This window comes from Aythya fuligula, chromosome 2 (genome assembly GCF_009819795.1).
Source record: "Aythya fuligula isolate bAytFul2 chromosome 2, bAytFul2.pri, whole genome shotgun sequence".
In the NCBI taxonomy this organism is placed as follows: Eukaryota; Metazoa; Chordata; class Aves; order Anseriformes; family Anatidae; genus Aythya; species Aythya fuligula.
Genome location: NC_045560.1, coordinates 60,684,420 through 60,700,618, shown reverse-complemented (window position 1 = coordinate 60,700,618; position 16,199 = coordinate 60,684,420). Strand labels below are relative to the sequence as shown.

The 16,199-nt window shown below is 43.9% G+C and overlaps 1 protein-coding gene across 2 annotated transcripts in view; it reads right to left on the bottom strand.

The window, feature by feature from the left end:
* Positions 1 to 11,258, bottom strand: part of ITGA9 (integrin subunit alpha 9) — a 216,740-nt gene extending 205,482 nt beyond the window's left edge. Inside the window, exons 1-3 of one of the 2 annotated variants that reach the window (XM_032180886.1) lie at positions 10,988 to 11,258; positions 3,377 to 3,504; positions 2,254 to 2,360 (exon numbers count right to left, since the gene is read on the bottom strand). In XM_032180886.1, coding sequence (XP_032036777.1) covers positions 2,254 to 2,360; positions 3,377 to 3,504; positions 10,988 to 11,142 — 390 coding nt within the window. In that variant the 5' untranslated portion in view covers positions 11,143 to 11,258. The remainder of the gene's footprint in view (positions 1 to 2,253; positions 2,361 to 3,376; positions 3,505 to 10,987) is intronic. The other variant, XM_032180885.1, reaches the window with a different exon arrangement.
* Positions 11,259 to 16,199: the final 4,941 nt, after the last annotated feature.

Genomic DNA, 16,199 nt, shown 5'->3' with positions numbered 1-16,199 from the left:
ACCAAACACCAGCTAGGCCCCCCCACACACTCCTAACCTTACACTGAAGCTGGTACTTTCATCTGAAGGAGAGGAATCTGCCTTGTGGAAAACTGCTAAGACAGATTTAAGCCACTACACAGTTTCAAAGCAAAAGCAGAGATTTCTTCATACAATATACAGTGAAACTGTAGGAGTAATTGTTCTAACACATGACGTCAGGAGCACAAAGATTTCACATGGGTTTAAAAAGTGACTGCCCACATTTATGAAAATATATATAGAAAAATAATCCAGGGCAATTGAACACAAAACTACTTCACTTGATGCGAGCCCTTTGGGCAAGCACTCTCAAAACACTGCCTTCCTACCAGCTCCTGAGACGCTGGGCTAAGTAGCCTAATCTTTCCTTGAAGCAGCAAATAAACCCCTTTAAAAAATCTGTTTTGATACTTTCCACCATTTCTTACTACTCTGTTCTGATTTACTCAGCAGACATCCCCTTAAAACCTCCAGTGCCTTCAGCTGGGTCTTCCTGCTTCCAGCAATGAGCATGGAAATCGCCCCTTCAAGCTAAGCCCTCCCAGTCTGCCCACGTCCTTCACCCCTGCAGCCTTCCCTCTGCCAGTGAGCATCCAGACTTAGCCTTGGCAGTTAACTGGCTTTTTCACCAACTTCCCTTTCCTCTGCTGCTTTTGCTTAGGTGTCATCTCCCTAGACATCAGCTGCAACCTCTTCCCCTTTGAACTGAGATATATGAAATCATTATTCTTAAGATAATTGTCATTTTGACAAAAATGTTTCAGTGTTGCCTAACAAAGTATATGCACTAGCTTCTGAAAATGACAGAAGAGCTTGTCTAGCTCAGACCAATGACTAGAAAATTGTGAGGATCATGTGTCTTAGAATCATAGAATGGTTTGGGTTGGAAGGGACATTTAAAAATCATTTAGTTCCAATACCCGTGCCACGGGCAGGGACATCTTTCATCAGGTTGCTCAAAGCCACGTCCAACATGACCTTGAACACTTCCAACATGGAATAGTAGCACGAAGTTGGGTTTTCTGGATCAGTGCATGTTACTCTTCACTCATGCAGGGTTCTTCTAAGCACATGTACTGGGTTATCCCTTGAAAATATGAATTGCTTACAGTATTCTGGTTGGAATGCCTGAATTTCATGCTCCCACTCCCCCATGGGAAGTCAGTGTGAAAGAATCTGGGGTTTTAAGTGTTTGGAATCTAAATACATATTAAGAAAAATGACTTTAAGTCAAGCAGCTTTCTCCACTTGGCTTAGTAAGTGGTTGGTGCAGAAGGTGTCACATGAAATCTCCTGTAGCTCATTTGTGACTGGTTGGCACCACTCACCAGGGCAATTCCCTACCTCACTGGAAAGATGCGGTCATACTGCAAGTTTTCAACTCCCAAATGTCAGTGTTTAGAAATAGATTGTTGTTAGGGTTACTCTGATATGAGCTTGAAATTTGCCTGCCACATATTATGCACAACATTTAGTTGCAATTTTTCTTATTTTGTTTAACAGTCCTGCAGGCAGGCTTCCAGGGTAGACAGAGCTCAACAGCGGATGCAAACACAGACAATTATTGATCATAATATATTTTTAAAATGCATGAATGTATTTGTCCAGCTCTTTTTATGATTCTTTCCCAGCACAGGAAGCATTGTTTTGCAGAGATAAATTCCACATCCTAAGGACCACATCTGCTCTCCTTGACCCTTTCTATTTCCATGGTAACCATATCAGAGACAACAAGGCCACCCACATGCAACTAATTCATCTCCACTCTCAATTCTTCCACCTCATTAATGGAAAATTCATATACATAAAGACAAAATATTGCCCCAAAGTCTCATCTTACATTTTTCATGGTGAGTTCTGACATGCAATACATATGCTCGTGGAAAATGAATGGATACATAAACACAGACAACCTACAAAAAGAACAAACCAACAGATACCTCACAGACAAAGTTCTATTTATTCCGTTCAGAGATTTAATCCCTCACATTTAGGAGGAAGCCCTTAGGTGACACAAGTCAGGTGTGATTGCTTTGAAGCCGTTCCTCTATAAATAAAACTTTCTGGCTTGGGTTCATTTTCCTTCCGCTTGAAGGAAGAGACTACAGAATTTGCTGCCTGTAAAGCTGGACTCAGTCAGTCACTACCAAACACATTAATCCTGACATGTTTAGCATTAGAGTCAGACAGCAGCAGTGATTTTAATGAGATCAAAGAAAAGAGTGGACTTACCAGCACACTTCCACCAGCCTTAGGCTGTCTAGCCAGGCTCACGCCCATCCATTCATCATCTCTGTCTTCTTTACAGGTCTTTCCACAGAGCATGCCCCGAGAATTGCCTACAGAAGAAGGGCAGCAAGGCAAGGAGACGTGAGTTTTAAACATCTACAAAGACACCCCATAAGAAAAGTGATTGTCCATCTAACATCTGCCTGTCAGTGCTTTTCTTTTCCCTTTCAACCTAAATATTACTTCTTATATGCGTTAGTCAGGGTGGTGCTCACCGTTACTAAGGCATCATCCATAGTAGAAGACAGACACTGTCCCAAACAGCCAGCAGCTATTAAAGTATATCCACAGCTTTACTTGAATAAACCATCCAATTGAAATAAATGGGAGAGATGTGGGATTGCTTGCAGAATGCAGTTAAAAAAAAGTTATCCTGCGAAATGAGATATGGGGCATTTAAAAAAAAATGGGGTCTAAATCTTTAGTCCTCTCAGGCAGTATTCATCAATCCGTGAAAGATGGTTTACACTATGGTAGCTGGACAAATCAAACTTGCCAAAATAGTGTTTTAATCCACATACACTTCATAAAAAGAAATTCTATGTCACTCAAATGTGACAAGATTAATAAACCAATACTGACATAGGTTTTATTATAGACGGAGAAATCAATACTGTGAATCACATGACCAAGAAAGAGAAAATACATAAAGACTTCAATTTACTCCCTCAGAATCCAGCAGGTTTTAGATCAGAGCCTTACTTTGGGAATAGGCAGCCCATCTTCCCCTGATTCAGACAGTAGGTCAGAGAAATGAGTCAATCATGATCACGTGCAGTAGGGTACAAGCATGGCTCTCTCAGATAAACTTATTTCCTTTCACACATGAAGCAAAGGCAAGGAATCATTAGCTGCATTATGAGACAATCCACAGATTGCTGTGATGCTATTAACTCTGCACACCACACACCCATCACCCCACCACCTGGTCATCCCATACCCAGCTCCACCAGGAGAGGCATATGAATCCCTCTCAGGGACCCAGAGCCTCTTTGAAGCTGGCAGGAGGACTGCAAGTCATGTGGGGTCTTCTGGTCCCTCCTCTCAAAGCATCACTGATACCCACCTCGACCCATATCCAGCTCTGTGCATCTTCTGTCAGGATTGGTGTGGACTCGACATTTAAACACTGCTCCTGGGGACTGAACAGAGGTGCTGTATTTAGAGTCTGCCTTGGGAGCTCCAACCAAGACCCTGGAAACCAAACACAAAGTAACAAGTGATTAATTTCAAGCCAAAAGAAAAAAAAAACACAAACAACAGCAAGATTCGCATTGCCAGTGGTTCCTCAGCAAAAAGACTTTTTTCCAGCAACCTTGTAAAACGATGACTTTGATTCACAAGCTGAAAACAACACTGACAGTGAAAGCATTTTTCTCCAGTGAAGCCATGAATACTTTAATAAGTTAAATTTCCATTAGCAGTGTAGCACTTTTGAAGCAAGTCCTTTTCTCACCCCAGATAACATTTAGGAGAGTATTAGGAAACACAACAGCAGCTGCATCTATTTTTCCTCAGTTTTAACTCTATCCCTATCAACCCCAAAATTCCACAAGAGCTAAAATACACCCATGAGATGAGGAAACCTGAACCTGCTTGTTTCCGGACAGCTTAAATTTAATAAGGCTACTTAGAAAGTTGAGGCACCCCCTTACCAGAAGATTTTATGTAATTACAGTTTTTAAAAGGGGGTGGGGGGATGACAACACAGGAACAATTCTCTTCCACAGTGCCTTGCCATCAGCCCTCATTATCATTAAGGCTGTGACAACTATACCTGGAGTAGTTGTCCCATGTGTGAGAACTAGTACCTTGGGAAGTTCCAACACACAGCTATGCTCATGGGGTTCCTAGATGTAGCCTTGAAAGACAATAAGCACTTTTAGCTAAGTGGATCATCCCACAAGTGACTGTTTAGCAACCTGGTAGTTTCTCATGCCTTCTCCTCATCAAAGGGACAACCTCCTCACCTGGCTGTGAACTTGGATGCAGGCACTTGAGGGTGAGGAAGGAGGTTAAGCAGGAGGAGGGCAGTGCCGGGGAGGACGGTGGGGAGCACCAAGCAGTTCAATATCAGTTCTGCAGATACCCTTGCACTGTGGGGCTGGGCAGAGCTTTTCTATCTAACAAAATCCATGATGAAGTTAAGCCCAGGGCTGGAACTGAGGGCAACCATCTCTAAAAGACGGCCTCCAGTGTTTGTGTGCATACATGTATGTGCTGCCTGTTGACCGAGGAGGCACCACTGTTGACCATGGGTGCTTGACCAAGGAGGTACCACTCTTGGTTTAGCTACTAAAAGGATAGAGAGCTACTGGTACAAAGTCTGCCCAGGCACACAGCCCACCCATGGCATGGATGGACAGCCCCAGAACGGAAGCTTTCCTGGTGTTAAAGGTTTTCCTTCTTTAAAGTTCCATTCCCAACCACCACCCATTGTCACCATTCAATACAGAGAGACCCAAGGCGCAATGCACGCACATGTCCAGTGCCAACCTGGGCCACCTGGATAAGCTGCCATCAGAAGCCTCTTCTATACCATATGCTTCCCCACACATCTCAAAACCACCCCACGGCACTTGGAAACACATTCACAAAATGAAAAGAAACCCTACATTTTCTCCCAAGTCTCATGAGCTGAGCAGTATCATTTGGAGAAGTTCAATGGGGCTGCTCTAGATAACGCACATCATGTTTGCACAAGTGAGAAGAATTAGTGGCTGAAATGCTTAAGTTCCTTAAGCCTACAAAGCCTGCACACATTGAGGACTGAATGCAAAGGAGCCTGAAATAATAGCCCAACATGGAAATCCCACCAGCCAGGCAGCAGGCAGAAAATCCAATGCCAATCATCTCGTTTACACAGGCAATGAATGCACGTCATTCACTTATTGACATTCATGAGGTCCAACAAAAACAAACAAGGGGGCATATTACTAGCTTAAAGAGTTACTGGTTCGAATTGCAAATGGCAAGAAATGTTTCTATGACCTATTGTAACAATAAGGTAATGTGGGCTATGCTGACCTCCAGTTTAAATGAAGCTTTCCTCTAAACCAACAAAAGTAAATTTGATTCGGCAATTAGTGCAAAAGATACCTCAGACTGCAGAATGCCAGATGGAGACCTCTTCCGATCTCTTTAAAAAGCTGAATGGGAAAAATCTGTAATTAATGATCTGAGTAGGCTGGAGGGGGAGGGGGAATTATATGACTCAGATTGTCTTGAGCGATACCTTTCAAAAACATTTGTCACGTCTCCCCACGTGGACTGTGCACAAGGAAGGAGCCACTAAAACCAACTGGTGACATGTGCCAGAAGCAAATCTATTTTGGATTGTCCTGAATGGCCAGACATCCAAATTTGGTAGCTCGCCTACCTCATACACCGTGTAATCTTAGGGTCTTGTTTCTTTAATTCGCTCTTACACTTCCTCCCCAGTGGCTGAAACCTCTGCAGGATTCCTGTTTCCTCTGGTGCGACCCATGCTCGCCTGTGCCCAGGAAGAAGTCACCTTCAGGAAGATGGGAGGTCTTCCTGCTGGCTGCCATGCTTTTTGGCTGGTCAGGTTGGCATTTGTCACATACCACTTACTGTGGTTCTATTCAAAGACTTGAGGCTGGGATATTACCTTTGCCAAGAAAAGATTCCTTTACTCTTTCATCCGATTCTGTATGTGACTGCTTAAACTGTTGGAAGAAAATTGCCTATTTAACTGCCACAAGAGTCCCAGCAGGTCTTGACAGAAAACTCACTTTTCTGCTAGTGTGTTGGAGCTCACTGAGCAAAACAAATGTCTGTTTTGCATCTCCCCTACACATTAAAACACCTCTGAGGTCTTTGGAGACTTCTGTGAAACAATGCTGCAACCAGAGAAGGTGTTTTTCTCCGGTACCATACCAAAATAGAAATGCATTTCAAAACAAAGCCTCGGAGCCTCACACAGTCTTCTCATGCCTCAGCACTGTGCATTTTGGCCTGACCTAAACACACAGATACGTGAACAGCCCAGAGAATCACAACCCTTATTTTATTTCTCTCTCTCTCTTTTTTTTTTTTTTTTTTCCCTATTACCAGGCAACCTTCCAACCATTTTAAAAAGCCCTAGGTTAAAATAGCCTAATTTTGTGGTACAGTTCTTCAGCAGTACTGTAGGACTACTTGGAGTATCAGCGAACAAGCACCAGCAGTCTTCCAGCCTTCTGCCAAAGGCTTATGATGTGATTATCCATGAGCATAAGCTCTCACCACAACCATAATGCGTCGCAGGAAGCTCCTAGGATGTTGTGGGCAGCTGCAGGGAAACACCTCGATCAGGATACCCCACCACAGGAAAGGGATCACTTCCCAGTGAAGACAACCAAAGGGCTGGGGCCATTTTAGGGTCACTTTTGCTTGACAGGCACAGAAATCTCTAAGAATTGGCTACATCCCGCTGGCTCTGTGAACCAAGTATTGGGATCTAAACTGATATGAGAAGCAGTAAGCAGAAAGGCTGTCACTTCTCTTCTTGCATTCGTACTCCCACAGCTGAGGACAAACGCCCTCATCTGTATGGAGACAACTGTGCAGCCAGAAACCATCGCATTGCAGAGGCCACATCAGCCAATATTAATGGATGACAAGGAGCTGTTCTGGACCCAGGGAAATCCACACCTTCTTAAAATTACTTCCTGCTGAACAGTAACTATCACTTTGCTGGTGATTGACCCTCAGGACGTACAGATTTGGAAACTAAGTGCTGCATTTAGTGGAAACAGTGAAAGAAAGTGTCATGCTGCCCGACGGTGTGGAGGGATGCCAAGCACATTAAGCATCAGCCTGGAACATGCCAGGAGTGATTAGGCAATCACAGTTCAAGGACTGGAGAGAGTAGGTACCTCACCTTGCTGCAATGTTAAGTGGCAGGGGAAAAAAGTCTTTAAATATCCTCGCATACCGCAGCGGATTTCAATAGCAGCGCCAGAGGAAGGTGAAACCCATCCCAGCTGAGCTTCTCCCCATCAGAAAGGTCTTTGCCACTTGTTTAGCCCTCAAAATAAAATAACAGAGGTTCATCCAACGCATGCAGAGCAAGAAGCAGTACCGTTATTGGAGCAGTAGATGAACAACTTGTGAGCAACACCAGCAAGCCCAGATTCCCCACCTTCCTCCACACACCCTTGCTGCACCTACAGCATCTCTGCGTCATTGATGTAACACGGCATCGTTAGCACAACAGCCAGCCTCTGCTGGGTCAGTCTGCTCCTATGTCTTATTTTGGGCACAGGCAGGTGCACCATAAACTAATGACATCTATCCATCCACCAGCTTGAGATGCAAAACCACCTTCATGCTTCAGCAACAGTGCAATCTGGCGAAGTGCAGGGCCAAAGAAGCGAAGTGGCAGCACAACATCCAGCCTCATTCCTTACTGTAGTTCTCACAGCAGGATCCCATGCAGCTAAACTGACTCCCTTAGTTTTTAGTGCCGGATCATGTTGCCTGAAAGGATGAAGTTGTTACCCTGGGCTTGCTGAGAGATCAGGGGAGGTGTCAGTAAGGAGAAGACATAAGGAGGGGAAAGGAGAGACATAAAATAACATTATTAACAGAAGAATGATGAGGGATGTCACATCATTAACATCTTTTAATGGGGCAAAATCGACATTGTTTCTTCTTGAACCATCTCCTTGAGAAAAGCAGAGAAAACTGCATTCTTGGTCGCTTTGCCAGGTCTTTACTCCAAGCTTCCAAATTATTTCCAGAGAACAGAAGCACTTCAGCCTGTCTGTGCTCCAAATGCAAGCAACCACCTGGATCCTTGCTCTGCTGGAAATGGCAGTGACGGGGAGCCGGGTAAGTCTTTCAAGATTTACGGTCATAAAACCCGCTCAAGGAAGGAAAACGGGACATTGTCAGAAAAACAATAACTTCAGCACATCTGTGATGACAAACCTTTCTTAACACAAAAACTGTGCGAAAACAACTCCTAAAAGGAAGCATCATTGCAATTAACTATTTCAGACATGTCAAAGGCACTGACTTTCATCACTATTGCAGTGGAGGCTGAATACCCCTTATAGTTTCTCTGTCTAGGTCTGTGTAGCAGTCTAACTATCTGTATTTATTTGACACAACACTTCAAACCAAATATTCCTCCTTTAGTTCCTCTGGCAAGAATATTTGGCTCACATAAATCTTCACAAATTATCAAACTCTGGGTTGGTTTACTGAAAACCTGCAGGTTTATGGCAGATAACATAGACAAACTCCTTGTGGTGTTGGAAAACAAGTGGTTGAAACACTGAACTTGAAGAGCTGGCAAATACAGATACCATTTTATTACGAAAAAAAATGAATTTATATAAAAAGCACATGGACAGACTGCTGAGAATAATACACTTCAGTGATCAAAAGTATGCTACGGGAATACTGGATCCTTGGGCAATAAAGATTAAGAAGCCTTGAGCTATCAGGACAACATTCTCCCATGCTTAGGAGAGTGTTAACACACAAAATAGATTTAGACAGGCAGGAGACAGCCTTGGATAGGATCGATCACAATTCTGCACACTCACATAGTGCACAGCTCACCAGGCAAGCCATGTATGACTGAAATATCACAGTCCAAAATGAACTTAGGTTAACTTCCCACAACAGCATATAGGCCAAAGGGACATGAGAAACTGGAATCATAATGTTTCTTTGTGAAAAGCTATGAAGCTAAGACTGAAACTGACACACAAAAACAATAACCCTATGACTATTAATAGGAGCTGTATGCTACAATGGCATGAATAAAAAACATTTTTGCTACATATTCCATATAACAGCCTTCACCCTGTCAACAGGGTATCAGTTTGAAAGAAAAATACATCACCTGCTAACTTTACAAGCCAACTAAGGAAACAGCTTTGTTTATAAGCTTTGCACACAAAGGCTTCACACAGAAAAACCTGACAAATCCCAAAAATGCTATCAGTTCTACTAACCATTTCCCTCTGCACTCAGCCAATAAAACAGAGACTGTATCTCATGATTGAATAATCTGCAACATGTAATCTCTTTGAAATGGAAGTCAGAGGCTTTTATGCTCTGGAGTGATATCTGCAGGCAGAAGCAAGGTTCTGTCCAGTATGATTAGGATTTTAAAATAGTACTATACAACACTGCAAGCCTTTGTGCCCTACTCAGGTGACGAGGATATAGCTAAAGGCTCAGATGAAGGTTCAGTCCTTTGATGGTCTCAATGCCCAGAAAGATTGGCCAGATATTTTAAGCTCTCCAGAAGAAACATGTTAAACACTTAAAATTGATTTTACATCACAGTACAAAAATAAATAAATAAAAAATGCTTGCACTCAGAATAAGCCCATTCAGTTCAAGGCGACCTCTCCACAAAACTGAAGAAGGCTGCACATACTTCTATGAGCAAAACTCTTTGCTGTCCCTTCACAGGTTGACAATCCTACCCTCACAATTTTTGACAGCCCTGTGCAGATGCTGACCATATAAAGCTGCTACTCACCCTTCCAGGTGCTAGGGCTAATGTCCTTTTTAGTTATTTAAGAATAGTTTGTGATGTTAGACACTTTATGGTTCTGGGTGCTCCATGAAAAAGCTCTGTTTTCAGAAAACAGGTGTGAAATAATTTGGGGCATCAGACTAACTACAGATGTCTGCCTTCAGAAGGGTGCCCTGGGCCGCTGGTCCAGCATCATTTCCAGGCAAAGCTGGATGTCACTGAGATTCTCCTCCCTGCTCACCCTCGCTTTCCAAAATGACACCAGCAGGTGCCACCTGAAGATAATCCATGTCACCATCCAGAAGGACGGGCACTAAGACAAGGGGCAACAAGCTGCATCGTTCTCTTTTCACCGGATCTTGCTCACCCTGTGGCCAGCCCCCCATGCTCCGTGTCGAATACAAGCCACTTTCAGCCTTTTCATCCTTTGTTGCTTCCTGCCCTGAGTTAAGCATCGCTGTGAACTGAGAGCTTTTCTTTCCGAGAGCTTTTCCTCCTGAAGCCTCCTGAGTCCTTAACAGTGAATACTCCGAGAAAGCCGCTGCGCAGAGAGGCAAAGCACACAACTACTTGTGAACTAAAGGGCATGAAAAAGAGTCATTTTGGACAAAGTGGCCGCCAGCATGAATACATTGATTTATCTATCACAGTGCGCTACAGTTCCAACACCAACAGCTGAGCAATTGGGCTGTATCTATGCGTGAGAGATAAAGGCGAGCTTTGTGGGCACGCACTGGCAGCGGCGGCTCCTGCCCGTGGAAGGCCACCAGACGACACCAGCTAGGTCCAGCTAAGAGAAAAAATCTCTTTTAATTCTAACAAAGAGCCTCTGACCCAGACGAGGGAGAGAGAGACCACACTCCGGGGCTCTTTTCAACCAAGAGGACCAACGAGAAGCTTGCCAGTGTGGGTAACTTGGAGGGGAAGAGGACAAACTTCCTATCCTTACCCAAAAAATCAAAGTTACGTGCCCGTTCCCCCGTGCCTCGCCACAGCAGCGGGCACACACCGGCTCTCCCACCGCTACCCCTCCACGACCGGCACTGTCACCGCGAAAAACACTGCTAAAACCCATTTTTTCCCCCCTTTTCCCCCCATTTAAGGCGGCACGACGGCTGCTCGCACCGCCTTTCCCCCCGGGGCCGGGTGTCCGGCGGGTCCCCCACTCACCACCGGGTGCTGTCGTGGTAGTGCTGCAGCACTGAGTACCCGAAGAAGGACCCGTTGGGGCCCTGGAAGACCACCGGGAGCCGCAGGTCCACGTTGTAGCAGCGAGCCAGGGCGGCCGCCAGCAGCGCCGCCAGCACCCGCCACCCCGCCGCCATCCTGCGAGCCCCAGCACCGCCGCCTTCTCCTCCTCCTCCTTTTTCTTTTTCTCCTCCTCCTCCTCCTCTTTTTCTTCCTCCTCCCGGGTTCACGTCTGTGCCCGGCTCGGCTTCGCCCCGAGCCGCCAACCCCCGGCGGGACTGGGCGCCCCGCTCCGCCCCGCACCGCCCCGCGCCGCCGCCGCGGTGCCCCCTGGCGGCGGTTTCCTTCTAACACCTAACCTAAATCTGCCCTCTTTTAGTGTAAAACCATTCCCCTTGTCCTGTCGTCTACCCGAGTGAACAGTCCTCCTTTTTACAAGACCCCTTTAAGTACTGAAAGCCTGCCATGAGGTCACCGCAGAGCCTTCTCTTCTGTAGGCTGGACAGCCCCAGCTCTCTCAGGCTGTCTTCGTAGGAGAGGTGATCCAGCCCCTTGAGAGGTGATCCAGCCCTCAAACAGCAACATTCACGGCTAAACAAAGGCTGAAAGTAATTGTGCTAATATTTTAAAAGGTAGACTGTCTGGGAGCAAAACTAATCGGTCAAACTTGCAATAAAAGGTGAGCAAGAGCCAAGGCAAGAAGGCAGTCACCTCCAGTGGGCAAGAGAAATGTCACACGTCCTCCTGCATGAGGAGGGGAAGGGAGTTACAGGATAAAACTCTCAGACCTTAGAGCCCACACGTTTATTATTAAGAAAAAAAAAAAAAAAAAGGCAGTTTTTGTGCTTGGGGTTGTTGTGAAGGTGTCTTTACGTTGATCTTTAGGATGAACACCAGGAGCTCAGAGAAGTGCGACCACAGAGATAAGTGGCAGCTTTATTTGTTGCTGTTAGCCCTTGTTTTGGCTACTTCATTCCATTCATTCCACATACTCTTCTCATCCAGGAGCAGGGTCACTGGGAGAAGCACAGTAGATCCCAGGAAATGCAACGGCAGAGGGGCCAGGAGCTCCAAAAAGACAGGAACTGCTGCTTCTGGCAAGCAACTGGAAACACACAGACACATGCTCAGCATTTCTTGCACTGGCACAAGCCGGGTGTGCCTGGCACATGAGGTTTCTCAGGAAACTTGCTGCAGATGACAACAGTGAACCCTAATGCAGGATGCTGGATGTCAGGGCTGTTGGAGAGTTGCTGTGGGAATGCTCTTGAAGGTAAAGTCATCTTTCAGTACAGGAAGCTCACAGGGAAAGTTTAACATCTCCTGTGAAGGGATTGAGCTGAGTGTGGGCTTGTGCTGAGGGTGCATGTTCAGCAAGAAGGTAATTTTGTGGTAAGCTGTTTCATGATATTGACTTGGCTCTTTCAAAAGCGTAGCTTGTTCCTGCAGGGGAACATCCTCAGATAAAAGCCATCTCCGGACTGTAGGTTAGCATTGACCTTGAGCATCATCTGCAAGTGCCCTGGGGCTGTGCTTGTATACATACGTGTTGCTGTTTGAAAACTGCCCTTTTTGATGTTGAATGTGATGCCAGAAAGTGGATGTGAGCATAGGAATATTCCGGGGACGAGTTAAGTAGAGTGGCAGCAATTACAGAATTAGGTGGTGAAAAAAATCAACAGAGGAAGGGAGGCTTCCAGACATCCAGATGTTTGATACTTGCTACATAAAGCTTAGCAGAGTACTTATTTAAAGCCCTTGCTCAAGACGACTCATGGAAAGGCTGGGGCATTTTGAGTCTTCAGTTTTGGGGGGTTAAAATTGCAAATGATGATGCAAGGACTTAGCAACACATTACCTTGAAAGGAAAGGTTGAACTAGTAAAAGTGACATGCTTCTGCCACAGACCTTGTCTGTCTGCAGATTACTGTAGCTCCACCACCACAAAGGTCTTCAGATCTGCTTCAAAAACAGGTTGAGCAAAGCAACATTGCACTGTTCCTTTATTACCCTTCTGTAAGCTTAAAGAGTGTGTTAATTAACCACACATAATCTATACACAGGCTCATACACATAAGTATGGCCAGGGTTATGCAGAAGTGAACAGTGAATGTTCTCCAGTATTAAATCTAAGTGGCACAGTGCTTAACACTAAATAAAAAGGAAAGGTCACTCATCAATACTTTCAGCCGTTGGTGTACGATCAAATTGAAAGAACCAATTTACTCATTACAGTGCCAAATTAAATCAACGTGGCATTTACGTTGTTTTAGCAAGGATATTTACAACATGTAATGAAAAGATTTTCACGGGAGTTCTCTAACTGTGCAATCAATATGGATAAAAGTAATCTGATTTAGCCAGAAAGTCAATATGCAGTGATTAAGCAAATTCCACAAATGGCACTCAATCCCATTAGCACTACCAAGCCAAATTCTCTGCACTTTGAGGCAAGAAAGTGATGGGGCTTTTCAATTAATTATCCAGGCACTGAATGATGCTAGACAGCTCTCTAATGAAGCTAAAGGAAATGCGAGCTGACACACTGGGGAGAAGGATGGGTTCATTCATCTCCAGAGGGATGAGAGAAGCAAAGTGGCTAGATGAGGTGAATGCAACACTTGTCTCTCACGTTGTACGTTGTAGAGCGCTCCCAGGAGGGCTTATTTCAACTAGCAGCGATACAATACGGAGGTGTGTGAGTCCATGAAAAACTTTAGCTCTCTATTCCTGGCAAGGAGGATTATCCAAGGACAGGCCAGGAACACTGTACTCCCATGCCCTTCCCCCCTCCTTTTTTTAATTTATTTTTATTTTTTGTTTTACTGCACATCCAAATACTAACGTAATCTCACAACATTTAATCCAATGGGAATTTTGGCAAGCAGAGCAGAAACAGAAAGTGCATGCTTAGGTCTTTGCAGTTTCAGCTGTTAAAATCCTGGCATGCACTGGAAGAAATGAAAGCAATGGGAAGCATCTAACTGCAACTATAAGCATTATAATAATGTACTGTTAAATGAATATTATGCTAACAATAAGGACTGGGAACAAGGAATAGTGCACTAAATCGTATGCCAACCTTTTGTTAATGAACTATTCAAACTGGAATTAGCTGTGCCTGCATTTCTATATCCCTGTGTTCTCTCTGCTTCAATCTTGATGTTTGTATTGTCTGGGGAGGCTCCATACCTGCATCATAAGGGTAATTTGTAGTTTACACCATTCTATATTAATGAAGTACTTAACCGCAGTTTAACATTCTCTATTTTGGCAGCAGTCGGTCTCCAGATCAGGTTTTAAATTAGAAAAGTTATTTGTAAATTGGGGACCTACAGTGAAAAGCACCCTTGACAATACTTTTTAATTAATAACTTGAATTGCAGAGCTAAGAAACACACACACACACACACAGTAATGTTCTGACTACAGAAAGAGACAGAAAACAAATGTCTGCGTTGTTTACAGCATCACTGTGTACAAACTTGGTTCATTAATACAGCGTGTTAAGAGGCAGTTCCCCTCCTGCAGGCTTCTCCTCCCAAAATGCCACTTCTCACATTATTAATAGCTTCTGAAAAATACCTAATTTTGCTTCTGCAGTGAACATATTGAACTCAGTATCATTTTCATAATTTTGATGAATACCTTGTTTAACTTTATGACACTGCTTTTTGTTAGGCTAATCATTTGCTTTTCCTTGCATTTACACCAAAAAAGTGCTGCGGTGTCCTGGCAGTATTATTGTGCTTGAGGTTTTACTGTCTCCTTTAAGCTGGTCCACATGTATAACTCAGATGTGCTCCCACATGGGGAGGAGGAGAAGGGGAGCACATATGCCTGTGCTGCTATTTCTTCTCCCACCCTGGCACCATCACCAAGAATGCCCCAGCGGTGGGCAGGCATCCCACGAGCTTGTTAATATAAGGGCTGCTGCCTCCTCTCCCAGCCATTACCTATACATTTATGTCAGTGTGTGCTTAGTGAGGAGACTTCAAGTGAACTTGAAGTTAAAACTAAAGCTTTCCCATCACAGCTGTGAGACTTGCTGGTTCTTCACAGGCATTCTCTGTATTTTTCTGGCAAGTGCTCAGTACAAGGAGGTTGGTCACTGTGTTTGTAAATCAGGTCTTAAGGGTAATACTACAGTTTATTTTTAGCCACAGAGCTGTGTGATCTAATCCACCTTCAGACCCAGCTGTGATGAGCTAAGGAGACCAAACTTCTTCAGTCTTCCTGTGAAAGAGAGATTTTTCAGACATTTTTATAGCTCTTCTCGCGCATCAGGTCAGAAGCACCCTTTTCAATTTCTCTTTCAGTGTGGCTTTGTGAAAAATATTTATCATGGCTGTGTCTCCCATTGAACCAGAGAGAAGAGGACAGCCACCTTTTGTTACACCGTAAAAAGAAAAGGAAAGACTTTTCTTCTTTTCTCTTTTCAAGCCCCCGTCAGTGCTGAAGCAGTCAAAGAGGAGGATGCTACTTTGAAACATAAATACATAAATGGAGTAATTATGAAAAATCAGAAAAATACACTAACACATATCCATAAAATATGATAAATACCAAGTACATTTCATAAAGAGGGAATTCCCCACATTCACTTACCTACCAATGAATTAGGTAGGAACCTGCTGGATCAACGGGGACAGAGCTATGGGTTTTCAACACAACAGCAGTCATACTGTGAGAAGCTTTCTACTTTAATCTGTCAAGCAGTAAATCATTGTCAGCATCTAGATTTATCTGCAAATCTAGACTGCAATTGTCATGGTACAAACTGTATCTTCAAATGTTGTTCCCATTAAGTGAAGGAGATGTTTTCTTGTTTCTCTACTTGAGTAGAGTTTTCCAAGTAGATTTAGAATACAGAAAACTTTATCTGGGTTGAAGACAGAATCAGTACAAACCTTAGGTGATACAGAAGCTAATGATTCAATCAAAAATCTTCTTCTCATAATAATAACTAAAAGAATAGTGTATAAATCCAGAATTTTCAAAGCCCCATTTGCAAGAAATCAATTTTCCCTTTTTAAATATTTAAGGATTTTCTTTTCTTAAACTGTACTATTTCAGCAGCAAACCCATTTATTTAGTGATCCAGACTCACCATTCTTCTATCCCCTTGAAAACTATGCATTAGCATTAGACTTAAACTCTTGCCCTGGCTTTCAGTAGTGGGGGTATATTTCAA